The sequence below is a fragment of the Tetrao urogallus genome (assembly GCF_951394365.1).
Source record: "Tetrao urogallus genome assembly, chromosome: 24".
Lineage (NCBI taxonomy): Eukaryota > Metazoa > Chordata > Aves > Galliformes > Phasianidae > Tetrao > Tetrao urogallus.
This window is the reverse complement of record NC_136837.1, coordinates 2,854,127-2,866,571: the sequence shown is the minus strand read 5'-3', so window position 1 is coordinate 2,866,571 and position 12,445 is coordinate 2,854,127. Positions and strand designations below refer to the sequence as shown.

The 12,445-nt window shown below is 42.8% G+C and overlaps 1 protein-coding gene across 1 annotated transcript; it reads left to right on the top strand.

Annotated features, from left to right (window-relative positions):
- Nucleotides 1-511: 511 nt before the first annotated feature.
- Nucleotides 512-10,381, top strand: LOC306955208 (membrane cofactor protein-like; the record flags this gene model as incomplete). The annotated part of the gene is made up of 11 exons (XM_079546455.1): nt 512-575; nt 1,292-1,483; nt 2,035-2,131; nt 2,768-2,853; nt 3,229-3,435; nt 4,137-4,319; nt 5,270-5,458; nt 6,078-6,269; nt 6,581-6,607; nt 7,057-7,123; nt 10,330-10,381. The coding sequence occupies 11 exons, from the start codon at nt 512-514 to the stop codon at nt 10,379-10,381; spliced, it is 1,356 nt and encodes a 451-aa protein (XP_079402581.1).
- Between the last annotated feature and the right edge of the window lie 2,064 nt (nt 10,382-12,445).

The window sequence follows — 12,445 nt, the reverse complement described above, 5'->3', positions numbered from 1 at the left end:
GAGGACGTCCCGCACTGCACCTGCTCCTGCCTGCAAACCCTGAGCTGAGGGAGAACCGCAGCGCTGCTGTAATAAAGCCTGAAGGCAGGACGGCAGCTCTGTGTCTCTTTTTGCGCCCACCTCGACAGATCCGCGTTATTACTTTAACAGCGCAACGCGAGCAGCCCGTCTTTCTGAGGAAAGCACAAAAGCCCCCACGCAGCCGTTTGATATTTTATTTGCTTTTTTTTCCAATCAGCCTTTGTTCGCCTGGGCTGCACCACAGACCGGGCTTTGAAGCCGTTCCGTCAGCCGGAAGGAGGCTGGGCGGGCCCTGCCTAACAAAAAGCCCGCTCCACCGGCTCGGAGCCGCCGATCTCACGCGCTGCCCTCAGCCCGGTGGCCGCTCCGCCCTAACGAGGGGGCCGGCCACAACATGGCGGCTTCCGTTTCACAGAGCGGGGGGATGCGCAGCGCACATGCGCAGCGCTCGGCGCGCCGTCGCCCGAGAGAGGGACGCGGAGCCGCGGGCATGGCGGCGGGCGCGCTCGGGATCGCGGTGTTGTTGGCGGGGCTCTGCGCGGCTCGGGCGCAGGGTGAGCGACGGGAGCGGTGATCTGTAGGGTGGGGGAAGGTGAGGGGGCTTCGCGTGCCCGGTGGAGGCGGGGAGCTGCAGCGGCGGCGGAAGGAGAGCGGGCGGCCTGTGGGGATCGAGGAGACAAAGGGAACGGCCGCAGCGCGGGGTTGGGTCGTTGTGGCGCTGGGAGGACGGAAGTTGGCTGTTATATTACGGGTTTGGGGGCTTTTTTTTGGTGTGTGTGGTGTTATTTTGCGCGAGGGGAGGAGCTCCTTTGTGTTCGTTGTTTGCTTTTGCTGCTGTAAGGTGAAGAGGAACGGTACTCGGCGCGGATTGTGTCATAAACTTAATCAAAAACAGAAAAAAATAGGAACTAGAAAGTGGTGTGTTTTTTGAGATAAAACGCTAAAGAGCAACTGAGCAGAGCAGCAATGAACCTGCACCTGTGTGGAGTGGGCGCTGGGTGTGATCAGGGTGGGAACTGGAAACCCAAAACCTTAAGGACTGTAAAAACAGCGCTGGCTTTTAAGAACTTCATTACTTTGTGCAGGTGCCCAGACTGCACGGGGCTCTGGGCAGCGCGGTCTGGTTGGGCACCCGGTGGGCTTTAAGGTCTCTCCTATGATTTGTTTGCATTAACATCCTTCAAACCGACTGCACTGCCCTTGCTTTGCCTCCGCTTGTATCTCCTCGTGCTGATAAATATTGTTTCCTTCCTTCCCCATGCTCCTGCAGAATCCTGCACGATTCCAGACAGTGTTCAGTACGCAGAGCTCACGGAGGACTTCAGCACAATGAGCAGCTTTCCTGTTGGAACCAGTGTGAGTTACACCTGTCGCCCCGGCTATAGGAGGATCCCTGGGATGCCTGTTAATCGAACGTGTGGCAAAAACTTGATGTGGTCACAAATAGAGACATTCTGCACAGGTAATGTGTGTGTGGCCTTGTAGTGGAAATGTTAAGTTATGGCCTGAAGCAGTGATTGAGCACCTGGTGGGAAGGCAGGGCCAGCCCAGGGGAGCTCAGGTGCATGCAGTGCACCTGAGTGACTGGAAGAGGTGGAGTCAGGATCCAACTCCTCCCAAACCTCATTTAAGGGTTGGTAGTGGGGGTGAGGGCATCCCTGGAGATGCCATGCTGGAGATCCCTGCCTGCCTGCGGCTTTCCAAAGGTAAGCAGCTCTTCATTTCTGTATTCATGGCTGCTGATTTGGACTCATTCTCATTTGCTGTAGCCAGAGGTTTTGCCACTCTGCTCTTACCATCTTATTATAGCATTACAGACCTCTTGCTTTTTTTTTTTTATTTTAATTTGTTTTTCCTTTGTTGTTTAACAATTTCAGTTGGTTTTGAGTGAGATTAATTTTCTGCATAATTTAAAATGAAGCTTGAAAAGTTCTAGTGACTTTAAGGGCAGTGTGTCTTTGTGTATAGCTACAAAGATATAGGCTTGTTCTTTTTCTTCTTCCCTTTCCCCAGCAAGAAGATGTATTCATCCTGGAGAATTAGAACATGGCTTTGTTAATGTGACAGATCTTACATTTGGTTCAGCAGCTACTTTTTCTTGTGAAAAAGGGTAAGTGTTGGTTTTTTGGCTTTTTTTTTTTTTTTTTTTTTTCCTATTTAGGCCTGATTTGAACCAAACCCAAACTGAGGTTCTTGAGTTATAGCAGGACAAATCACAGCAAAATTTGGTTTGATTCCCTGGTTTTACTCGCATCAAATTAGGTGTATATAATAAAGTGTTTAGCAAAATTTTGTCTGTGTTACCTCTAACAATTTCTTTTTTTACTGTCCCTGTGGCACAGGAATTAAGTGTATATTCATTGCACTTCATTATTACATTGTGTAGCAGCCTGTTTGTCTGTGTGTAGCACATCAACTCAAAAGCATTAAAACCCCTCACAGGATATTTTTTTTTTTTTCTCTTCAGGTTTTCTTTAACATTGGTGACTTGATGCTATTAGGTGCGTGTCTGAAAAGGGAGAGGTTCTGTCTGTTTCTTTAGTGATGTCTCATTTGCTTCTCTCATTCTCAAAGTTGAGTCTATTAACAAAATAGCTCTGAAGATAACATTCTCACCATGAGAGAAGCATGGTGTGCCGTGTCTACGTAGTCACAGAACAGAATTATGTAAACAAGATTTCTAGCTGCTTCCTGGAGAAATGAATGTTCTGAAGTTTCACCTCTTTGAATGTTTTCATCTGTCTAGGTACAGGTTATATGGAAATAGTCAAATTTCCTGTGTAATTAAAGATAAAGGTGTTGACTGGAATGGAGGTCTTCCTGTCTGTGACAGTAAGTAAAGTACTGCTGTATTTATGCTTTGTACTCTGGCAGTGGTAGTTTATTTTATCATATAGCTGTGTGCTGTACATTCACTGGTGAAAGAAATGATGGTAAAATGGGGCAACACTTAAACTTTTTTTTTTCTTGAGCTACTGGGGACGTGCTTGAGGAATCGGCACTGGAAAGTGTCAGTTACTGTTGTAGTAAGTTAATAGCTGTTGAAGTCTACCTATTCTTGTTACAAATGACCACAGGTCTTTCTCGGGTAGAGCTAAGACAAGTTACAGCTCTGTGTTAGATTTTTAAGTGCAATGACTTGAAAATCAAAGCTTTTTATTTACGGGAGCAAAATTCTCTTAGCTAACTTTTATGATTTCATTCTAGAGGTTCCTTGTGCTCCTCCTCCAAGTATAGCCAACGGGCACTACACTGAAGCAGACAACTATGTTTATCAAACACCAGTAACCTATAGCTGTAATGATGTCCAGAAAGGAGAAGATCCCTTCTCGCTGGTTGGTTCACCTTCTATTTTCTGCACAGTTGATGAGAACTCAAATGGTGTTTGGAGTGGACCACCTCCACAATGTAAAGGTTGTTTGTTTCTCAAATATAAATATCTCTTATAGGACTCAGATCTCAATATCTGCCTCTTTTGGAACTGGGGAGCTGAGGGATGGATGGTTTTCCCTGCAGGGGAGGAGGAACTTTGTCTTCTGCTGGTGTAAACTGATAAAATTGCAGTGCACCTCAGATCAGCTGCATTGTGGATATTGGAGTATGATATACAGGCTGGCTTAGAACTTAAATTAATACTTACAAAATAAAATAGGAGCATGCAGTTGATAGAAGTGGCAAGGACAAAGTGAAGGAGCTGAGCTCGAGTACTTAATAAAAGCATGTGTGAACAACCACCATGCTAGTGCAGAAATGAGCATAAAGTTTAGCAAGCATGTGGTGGTGTTTTGTGTTTGCAGGGAGAAAAACCGGATGCTTTCATCTTGTCACTTGAATGCTAACCAAAATAATTGAGTTGTCTGAAATTCTGCTGCTGTGTAGGAAGAATTAGGTGGGTTGGAAGTGGGACGCGCTTTTAGTTGACTGTATACTGTTGCAAGTCAATGGCTTAAATCATAGACAATCTGGGCATTGGGGAGAGCAGGCTTCTTGGGCAACCCAGTCCAAACAGTTAGAGGAATTAAGAAACTTTGTTACAAGTATTAAAAGTGCTGCGACTGCTGTGAAGATACTGTTAACAAATGTTTCAAAGCTGCTTTTCCTCTTATGTATTTCAGTGGTCATCTGTGAAAACCCAGATGTAGAAAATGGAAGAAAATTATCTGGGTTTGCATCTCACTATACCTATGGGAGCACAGTTATGTTTGAATGTGATCCAGACTATGTCCTGTTTGGGAACGATGTAATTACTTGTCAAGAAAATAGCACCTGGTATCCATCAATACCAACTTGTAAAAAAAGTAAGTTTTTATATAGGAATCCAACTTTTCTTGTATGTTGAGACTGTTGTTAAATCTTAGCTATAATTTAAAGCAATCACACTGTAGTTGAAAGTCAGAAGCTAAGGAAGTTGACATTGAGCCTCATCATGACAGCTATTCCAGGTGTTCGTGTGACTTCACTACTAGCAGTGTTTGGATGAGAATGAGTTGAATTTTAGACATAGAAGCTGTGGCACAGGCGTAGTGTGGTGTTACTGCATTGTAATGGCATCCTTTGTTCAAGTGATATCATGAAGAAATGAGGATGATAGATGTCCATTTTGGAGTCTTGATAGAATGTACAAGGGTTGTGCATAACAGAGAGATCAGTAGGGTCCTTCCTGTGTACTCAGAATCATGATGTGTCTGGAGCTGTGCTCGTGTCTAGCTCTTTAACTCTAGCTTTCCAGGCATCAGAATGCTTGTAGGTTTTTGACCAAGCAAATTGTTATTAGGCCTAATTCACTGGGGCCATTGAAGAGCATTTTCTGCAGTCTTTCTCCTCCCACTGTGCTGGAGGGGCAGGGAATGTGGCTGCAGAATACAGTCAGAATTTCATGTATGTGTGTTCTAATGATATTCTCTCAAGAATGAGAACTACTTCTACAAAGGATGTGCTTGAGTGCTTCATAAGGGATGAGTCTATAAGGCAACTGAGAATGATTCGTATGAAAAACAATAAACCAAAGAGTACAGACATCTCAGGTGCTGTATCATCATGCTACACTCAAGGAGTGATGCTGCTTTTAAATCTTCCATAGAAAACATTTATACTTAAAATTATGGTAAAGGTAGAGGGGAAGCTCTAACAATTCAGGTATGCTAATAGCATTGTATTATACAAAAGCAGTGTGTGCTTAGAAAGCTAATGAATTATAAAACATTTAAAACTTCTTATTGCTGCATTTGCTTTTAAATCTATGTTTTAGTTAGTGAAGATTCGTGTGGTGCCCCAAAGATCTCCCATGGAGAAGTGGTTCCACCAAAATCTGTGTACTTAAGAGGAGAGTCTGTTCAGATAAGGTGCAGTCCTCACTGTGCTTTTCCTGATGGTGGTACAGAGGTCACAGTAATGTGCCAAGGACAAAACACGTGGAGTTCTGAACCAAACTGTGCATGTGAGTAGAATTCATAATTAGGAAAATCAAGTGACAAGTTGGAAATGTCTGATGTGGTGCTTGAGCCCTGAAGGTCAGAGGCCTGTCAGCGTGCCCAGCTGGTCACAGGTTACGTTAATAGGCTGTGAGTGCCATGGGTTGGGTTTGAGGAACTGCAGTTATGTGCCATGCTGGAGTCCTCCTTTAGTCTTAGTTTTATGTGTAGAAATGAACACAACTCGAGAGCTGTTTTGAAAGCACTCCCACAGCAGGTCTTTCTGAACATTCTGCCTTTGTAGGTGACAGGCTTCATTTTTTTTTTTTTCCTTTGCATGATGTGATCACTGGTAATATGAACAGAAAGATTTCATCATTACTTTGATGCAACTCTGTATCCCAGTGAAGCTGAGGTGTGTGTTTCTGCTCATGCATCTGAAACATGTCCATCAGCATACATTTTTGCTGCCTCTGGGCAGCAGGAAGCCTTTGCATGTAATGTTTTAATGATGAACTGAGCTTCTGATATTTACACGAATGTAGGGACTTCTTGATGGCAACTTCTTTAATCTGTGCCACGTATCAGCTCTGTTCTCAGACTTCTTTTTGTTTTTTTCTCACCTCCAAAATATTTCCTTTCTAGGTGGTCCTGAACCTTCTGATTCCTCTCCAGTCATCAGCCATGGTAGAATAATTGAAGGGAAAAAATCTGTATATTCCATAGGGGATTCAGTTACAATTGAATGTTATGCAGGCTACACATTGCATGGTGCAGCTCGTATTGAGTATATTGGAGAAGGCAGATGGAGTCCAGAAGTGCCAATCTGCAAGTTAAGTAAGTATGAACTGCAAGCATTTCCAATAGAATAAAAATACACATAGAATATTTACTACTTGGGGATGTGCTTTTATATTCAGAAGTCCCTTATTGCAAACTTCTATCTTTATTTTGGTGTAAGAAAGATAGATTTGGGTAAACATGCTTTTAATAATTGGCATACTTAAAATTGCTGTGCAAAGCTGACCTGCTGCAAGGGTCATCTTGGCAAGTGTTTGATTCATTTGAGACACCCTCATGAGTACTTATATGGTGCTTTTGGTTAAGAAGCATGCATTCCTCATAATACTCATCTACTCTGTTTTTAGGTGCTTATATCATTGCCATCATCTGTGGTAAGTATCATATCATTCCTGAATGATGTACGACGTGGTGTTTGTTTTTTATGTGCAATTGAGATTGTGCTCATCACCTGGGACTGATAGGAACTGTGTCTGCAGTTCTGCTTGCTTTAAAAATGCTTGTCTGCTCCTCAAATCAAGCTTTCTACCACAACTTCTTTATAAGTTCATTCCAAAAAAGCAATGAGTGTTGTGAGCTGTAGTGATAGTCCTGAGCTGGTGGTGTTTTGCCATCGTGGTGATGTCTGTTCTTGAGCTGAACTTTGCTGAAGAGTCTTGAGTATCAAATGTGTAATTGGGAATTAAACCATGTGAATTTTTGAGCACTGGAAGAGGAGGATGCTGTGTAGGATTCTGGGTGTAGACAGTGTTAATTTTTGAGGGAATGTTTCTTATGAGCTGTTTACTATCACTCTAAGGCTTCTTTTTAATTCTTCCTCAAGTGATCGTGGCAGTTCTGGTGTTCCTGGCAGCCTTCTGGATCTTCAAGAAATTCATTTCACAGGAAGGGTAAGTAAGCCTTTTTTACTGGCAATTTCTGTGTGACAGCAAAAGCAGTGCTAACATATGTAGTTGCTTAAGCTTTATCTGCCTTTTCTTTTTTCAATTGTGTGATGTCTGTATGTGAGCTTAGCAGCTGAAGTACCTAACAGCATATTTGACTGTTTCCTTATCTGTTACTTAAATAAGATGCTAACTATCATTCCTGCCATTTTTAAGGATGGAGAAGCACTGTCCTTAGGCTTGTCTTTAAGAAAAGTACACTTAGCAATGTTCACATCTGCTCCAAAACCTGCCATTTTGTATCTTAAACCAGTGGTTTATTTTGGCTTCACCTGCTTTATTTTAGTTGTGTGTTGTTTTTTTTTTTTTTGGCTGGATAAGCACCTGGTATCACTAAGGAAAATCTCCTTAGGCTTTAAAAGCCAGAGTGGTTTAGGTGATCTGGAAGCCTTGCAAGTGAGCTTCCTTGCTTCTGCATGAAATGTAGCAATAGTAGTGAAGGGAAACGAGACTGTGCTGTGTTTTGGTCTAGAAACAACTTGGATAAAACACTGTGGACTTAATTGAGCCTTCTCCTTGTGATTATATTGACCTAAATGGCCCTGTAGTCTTTGAACAAATAGCAGGCATTGCTACTAGAGTGTATGATGTGTAGGTAGACTTCAGTTCTGTTGTTTGCAGTAGCAGTGTTTATCTTTACATTACAGACTGTATAAGATTGGGTGCACAAATAGTGGATTTTGTTTCTTTATGAAGCATGCGTTGCATTTTGAACTTTCTTTTCAGAGTAACTGGTTATATATGCTTTTTTGGTAGGGCATTGGCAGGAGGATTAAATGCTTTGTGCATTGCTTGTTGTAGTGATGTCTTGTTGTTGTTTTTAACCTTCTCAGAAGAAAATACTGTTTTCTTGGAGAAGCACTTTGTAACAGACAAAATACTGAAAGCTTAGGGCAGGTCAGGTGGAGCAGGGTTATGAGATATGTCTCACCAAAGCTCACTTAAATTTCAGTAGATTTAATTAAAAAAAAAAACTGAATAAATGTGGGGTTTGTGAGACAAAGGGATGCTTCCAGTAAGGCTAACCAGAGGAAATACTCCTGTAGTTCATATTTGTAGTGAAGTACATGTGGTGCTACTTGGGACGAGCCTGAAGCTTGCTCACACCCAGTGATGTTTTAGTGGAATTATCTTCCCCATGGGGAGCATGGCATCTTTTCAGTGTCCCTAGTGGCTGGGGCTGTGCTGCAAAGTAATGCAGTGCTTTTGATTAATTGCTTTTTGTCCAGCGCTGGGATGATTTGTGACCTGGATAACCCTGATGCAGTCTAGTACTACTAAGGCAGCACTTCCTGCCTTCATCTGTGAGGAAACTGCTCAGTGTAGAAAAAGAAGAAGGGATCTAAAGGAAATGCTTCAAAAAGCAGAACAAAATAATGCTGTATTCCTGAAAATCCCATGCCATCTCACTGCGCCCTGTGCTTTCCTTCAGCTTCATTGCTGTGAGCGCCTGACTGTTAAATCCCATTCTTGTCTGAAAGCCCAATCTAATCTCCTTCTGCTAGGGCCAGAGCTCGCTCGTTTTCTGGATTCCTGAAACAGCTGAGCCTTTCTGAACCACTCTGCTTCCAGTATCTCATATTGTACCTTGGCTGTGTTTGTCTTCAGCGTACAGCAAAAGCTGTGTCTTGCCCTTTGCTGCTTCTGTGTTCAGTCTGTCGGTTTCATAGGATATTCAATTAGACCTTTTTCCCCTTTTGCTGTTCAGCTCGTATACAGTTGATGAGAGTTGCAAGAAAACATGTATTTTAAAAACAAATACACCAGCTGAGATGGAAGAACTGCACAAATGAATTAATTGAATCTTGAAAAGGTATACCCTTCCCACTTCATTTGGGCATTTGCATTAAGCTTAAGTGTCTTTTCTTTATGGTTTACCCTGAATTTTAGAAGTATGGAATCCAGTGAACCTCAGTTTCCTATAGGAAAAGCAGTAAGAAGCATTCATTCATTTCCTCCCTTCAGAGGAAACCAAATTACGTGTCTTTTCTGCAATGAGCTCTTTCCAAAATCTGGCTCTTTGAGCCGTGTTGCTGCAGGACAGATGTGAGACAGAAGAGATGGACTTGACTCTTCCTCGTCAGTATTTTGTTGTTACTGTTCTTAGTGGTTTGAATTTGCCCAAGAAATGTTTTTAGCAAACTTGTATCTGTGTTGCTTTTCCCCATGGCACAAATTCCCTAAAGGTAATGACTGAAACGTTAGGTTTCTTATTCTGACTTGAAGCCTTTTCAAAGGGACAGTCCTGTATTTTATTTAGTTATTAAGTAACGAGCGACTTCTGAGTATTTTTGATAAGCTTGAGAAGGCATATATGGAATTAAGTTGATTCCGTAAGCGTGTGTTAATGAATAGCATCTTTGTCTCTGAAATAAGGTGCTCCTAATTGAGAATTAGTTTTCTGGCATCAGTTTTCTGGGTTGGTTGGCCTTACTTGTGGGGAGAGGAGTTGGGAATTCTCCCTGTCGCGAGCAAAAGGGAAGATTGGAAATAAGGGAGATGACGTTCTGATAAAGCTCCCAAGGCTTTGTACAGCATCTAAAACTCCTCGGGGAACCTCAAGTAATGGTGCAGACGTTTGTTGGCTTTGGTTTGCTTGTTAGGTTGCTGTGAAGGAAAAGCTGTGCTATTCACGAGTTTGAACATGGATGTGGGTTTCAGTGGTCATGGCTGGGATCCTAAATTTATTACCCTCTTGTGTTTAAGTACTGCACGCTTTCCACAGTGAGCTACAGAATCAGATTTTCACTAATGCTTGGCTTCTGGCTATGAAATACATACTAACCATCAGAGTGCATATAAAACACATGGGTTGCTCACAATGTAGCCTCCAAGTGAGGAAGGAATCCTGTAACTGCTCTGTCTGTGCTCAGCTGCTGATAATATTCTGGCATGGTTTCTTCATCGCTTGAAATGGTCCACTTGGATCAAATCCTCTCCTAATCCTTGGGTCGTTCTTTGCACTCCAGAGCCTGAAACTGGAGCCAAAATCTCACTAAGTGTATTGGTTGCTTAGGAGGAAGCAGACAAGTGAGTTAGTTCCATGATTTCACCTGATGATTCAACGCTACATCTGAGGATGTGCTTCCAGAATAAATGTAAGAGCTATTTAAATGTGAAATCCCTGATTTGACTTATTTTTCTGTTTGTAGGAAGAGTGACAGCACTCCACATACTGCCAAATACACGAGCTGTAAAGCATGAATGACTCTTTCTGAGGGTGGGAGGGAATTTGCAGTTGGATGTGCCTATCAGAAACGAAAATGAGCACGCTTATTCGCCTATGGAAACCTAACATACCTCACCCTGTGCTTTATGCTATTGGTTAACTGTAATAGGGAATAGGAGGATAAAAAAAAAGATGAGAATTGTCTGCTGTTTTGCTCTGGGTCATTCACTGTCTCTTCTGTGTATCTAACATGGACTTAGAGGCTCTTCCATCGCTGTCTATCGGCCGGAGCACTTACAGAAGACGGTCCAATGTTAGCACTCAATTTCTCAATTGCTTTTGCAGTTGAGGTGGTGTAAATGTCATCTCTAATGTTCTGAAATGTTTTAAGTCTTCGTTCTTCTTAAAGAGATTGGTGCAATGTGAGGCTGCGTCTGTTTGAAATAGTTGCAATTTAGATCATGTATCTGCTGCTTTCTTGTTTGCCAAAGTTGATTCTGTATATCCGATGAATTAAAATGTGCCTTTGAATCAGAGTTTTAGCTTTTATAATGCCTTCAGGAAGGAAAAAAAGACCTTTGGTATAATCCCAAAGGAGCTGTAGTGGTCTTGTTGCACTGGGGAAGTGAAGGTTTCCTAGCAGGGGTATCTCCTGTGTTTGTATTTATTGGCCTGTTGACAGAAGGAAATCAACCAAAACCTGCTGAGAATCTGTGTGCCCATCCTTGGGGTGTCTGATGTTATTATGATTTTTACTTTGAATCTTGATGTCCATTTCAGAGACAGTTATGTTGCTTTTCAGAATGAAATGCTTCCATATGAGTTTAGCTGAGCTGAGCGAGGACGGGTCTTGGCTTTGTGGGTTTGCTGCCAACATGCAGGCAGCTTCTATGCACCCGTTTTCCCAGAAGGAGCAAGTCACCTGGCATCAGGTGGCTGAGGCATTGACTGGGCTGGATTGGCACTGCTATTGGGAACGGGTTGTTTCAACAGCACAGAATTAGTTGGGGTTTCGTTGGGATGCTCCCAGCGGTTGTTTTTGAGCGCTCCTAACAGTCTCCAGTCCTGAAGAAGGGGTTCTGGCTGTGCAGAAGTGCTTGCTGTTCACAGCCTCTCCAATAGCTGATGCTTAGTTTGCCAATTGCTTGTAAATACTGTGAAAATATAATATATTGAGAATTGAGTGTTGCTCATTAGCTGGCTTGTGTGTGGCATTTCCGATATCTCGCAATATACTGAAATAGACCGAAAGCTTGAGTGAAATGACTGTATAAATTTGGCTTTATTTTTATATTTTTATGAATGTAAAGATGAGTGGTGGCTTGTATTATTACAAATAAAGATATTATTTGGCAGTAAGTGTTTGTCTTTCATTTGTTGTGTGGCGGACGGCTGTGTTCTGTTTTCCTAGAGGAGAACGTGAGTTGGGTATGTGAAAAGTCAGGTGTGAGGTTTGTGCTCCAAATGTACTCTTGTTTCTGCACTGAAATGTGTAGTCAGCTGCCTCAAGGTGCAACCTGTCAGAGGAAGGGCTAGAAAAGTAGCTAGTGTGCTTTATTTTGTAATTCATGATTGTTATTATCTGCTATAGACTGGAGCACTTGAACGTGGTGCTAGCAGAGAGGCTGGCTGTGATGAAAGCATCGTGTTGTTGCCATCTGCTGGTGTGTCAGTGGTTGGTAGTTGTCCACATTACCAAAATCAGCATTAGTGCTGACTGCTGAGCATAGGGTGTGTGATGTGCAAAGGGAGCTGGGACTGAAATGAGACTCAAAGAGATTGGATGTTGTCCAGCAGGGAACCACGTCATCTGTCTACCTGAGACAGAGCCTGATCCCAAGTAGCACACAATTTTATTTGAAAGAAGAAGCTGTGAGTAAATAACAGTTTTAAGGCAAACAAATGGGATACAGCGGGCAGGAGGGAGGCTGGCTGTGCTGCTGTGCGTGAGTCCTGACTTGCTCGAGGTGAGGGACCTCAGCTGGGCGTCAGAGCAGATGCTCCGCTTTCCCCTTAAGCGTCCCATGGTGCTGAGTGTCCTCCTGTGCTGCAGGATGGTCGGTCAGAGGTGTAACTTCGGCTCAGAGAACAGGAGAGCA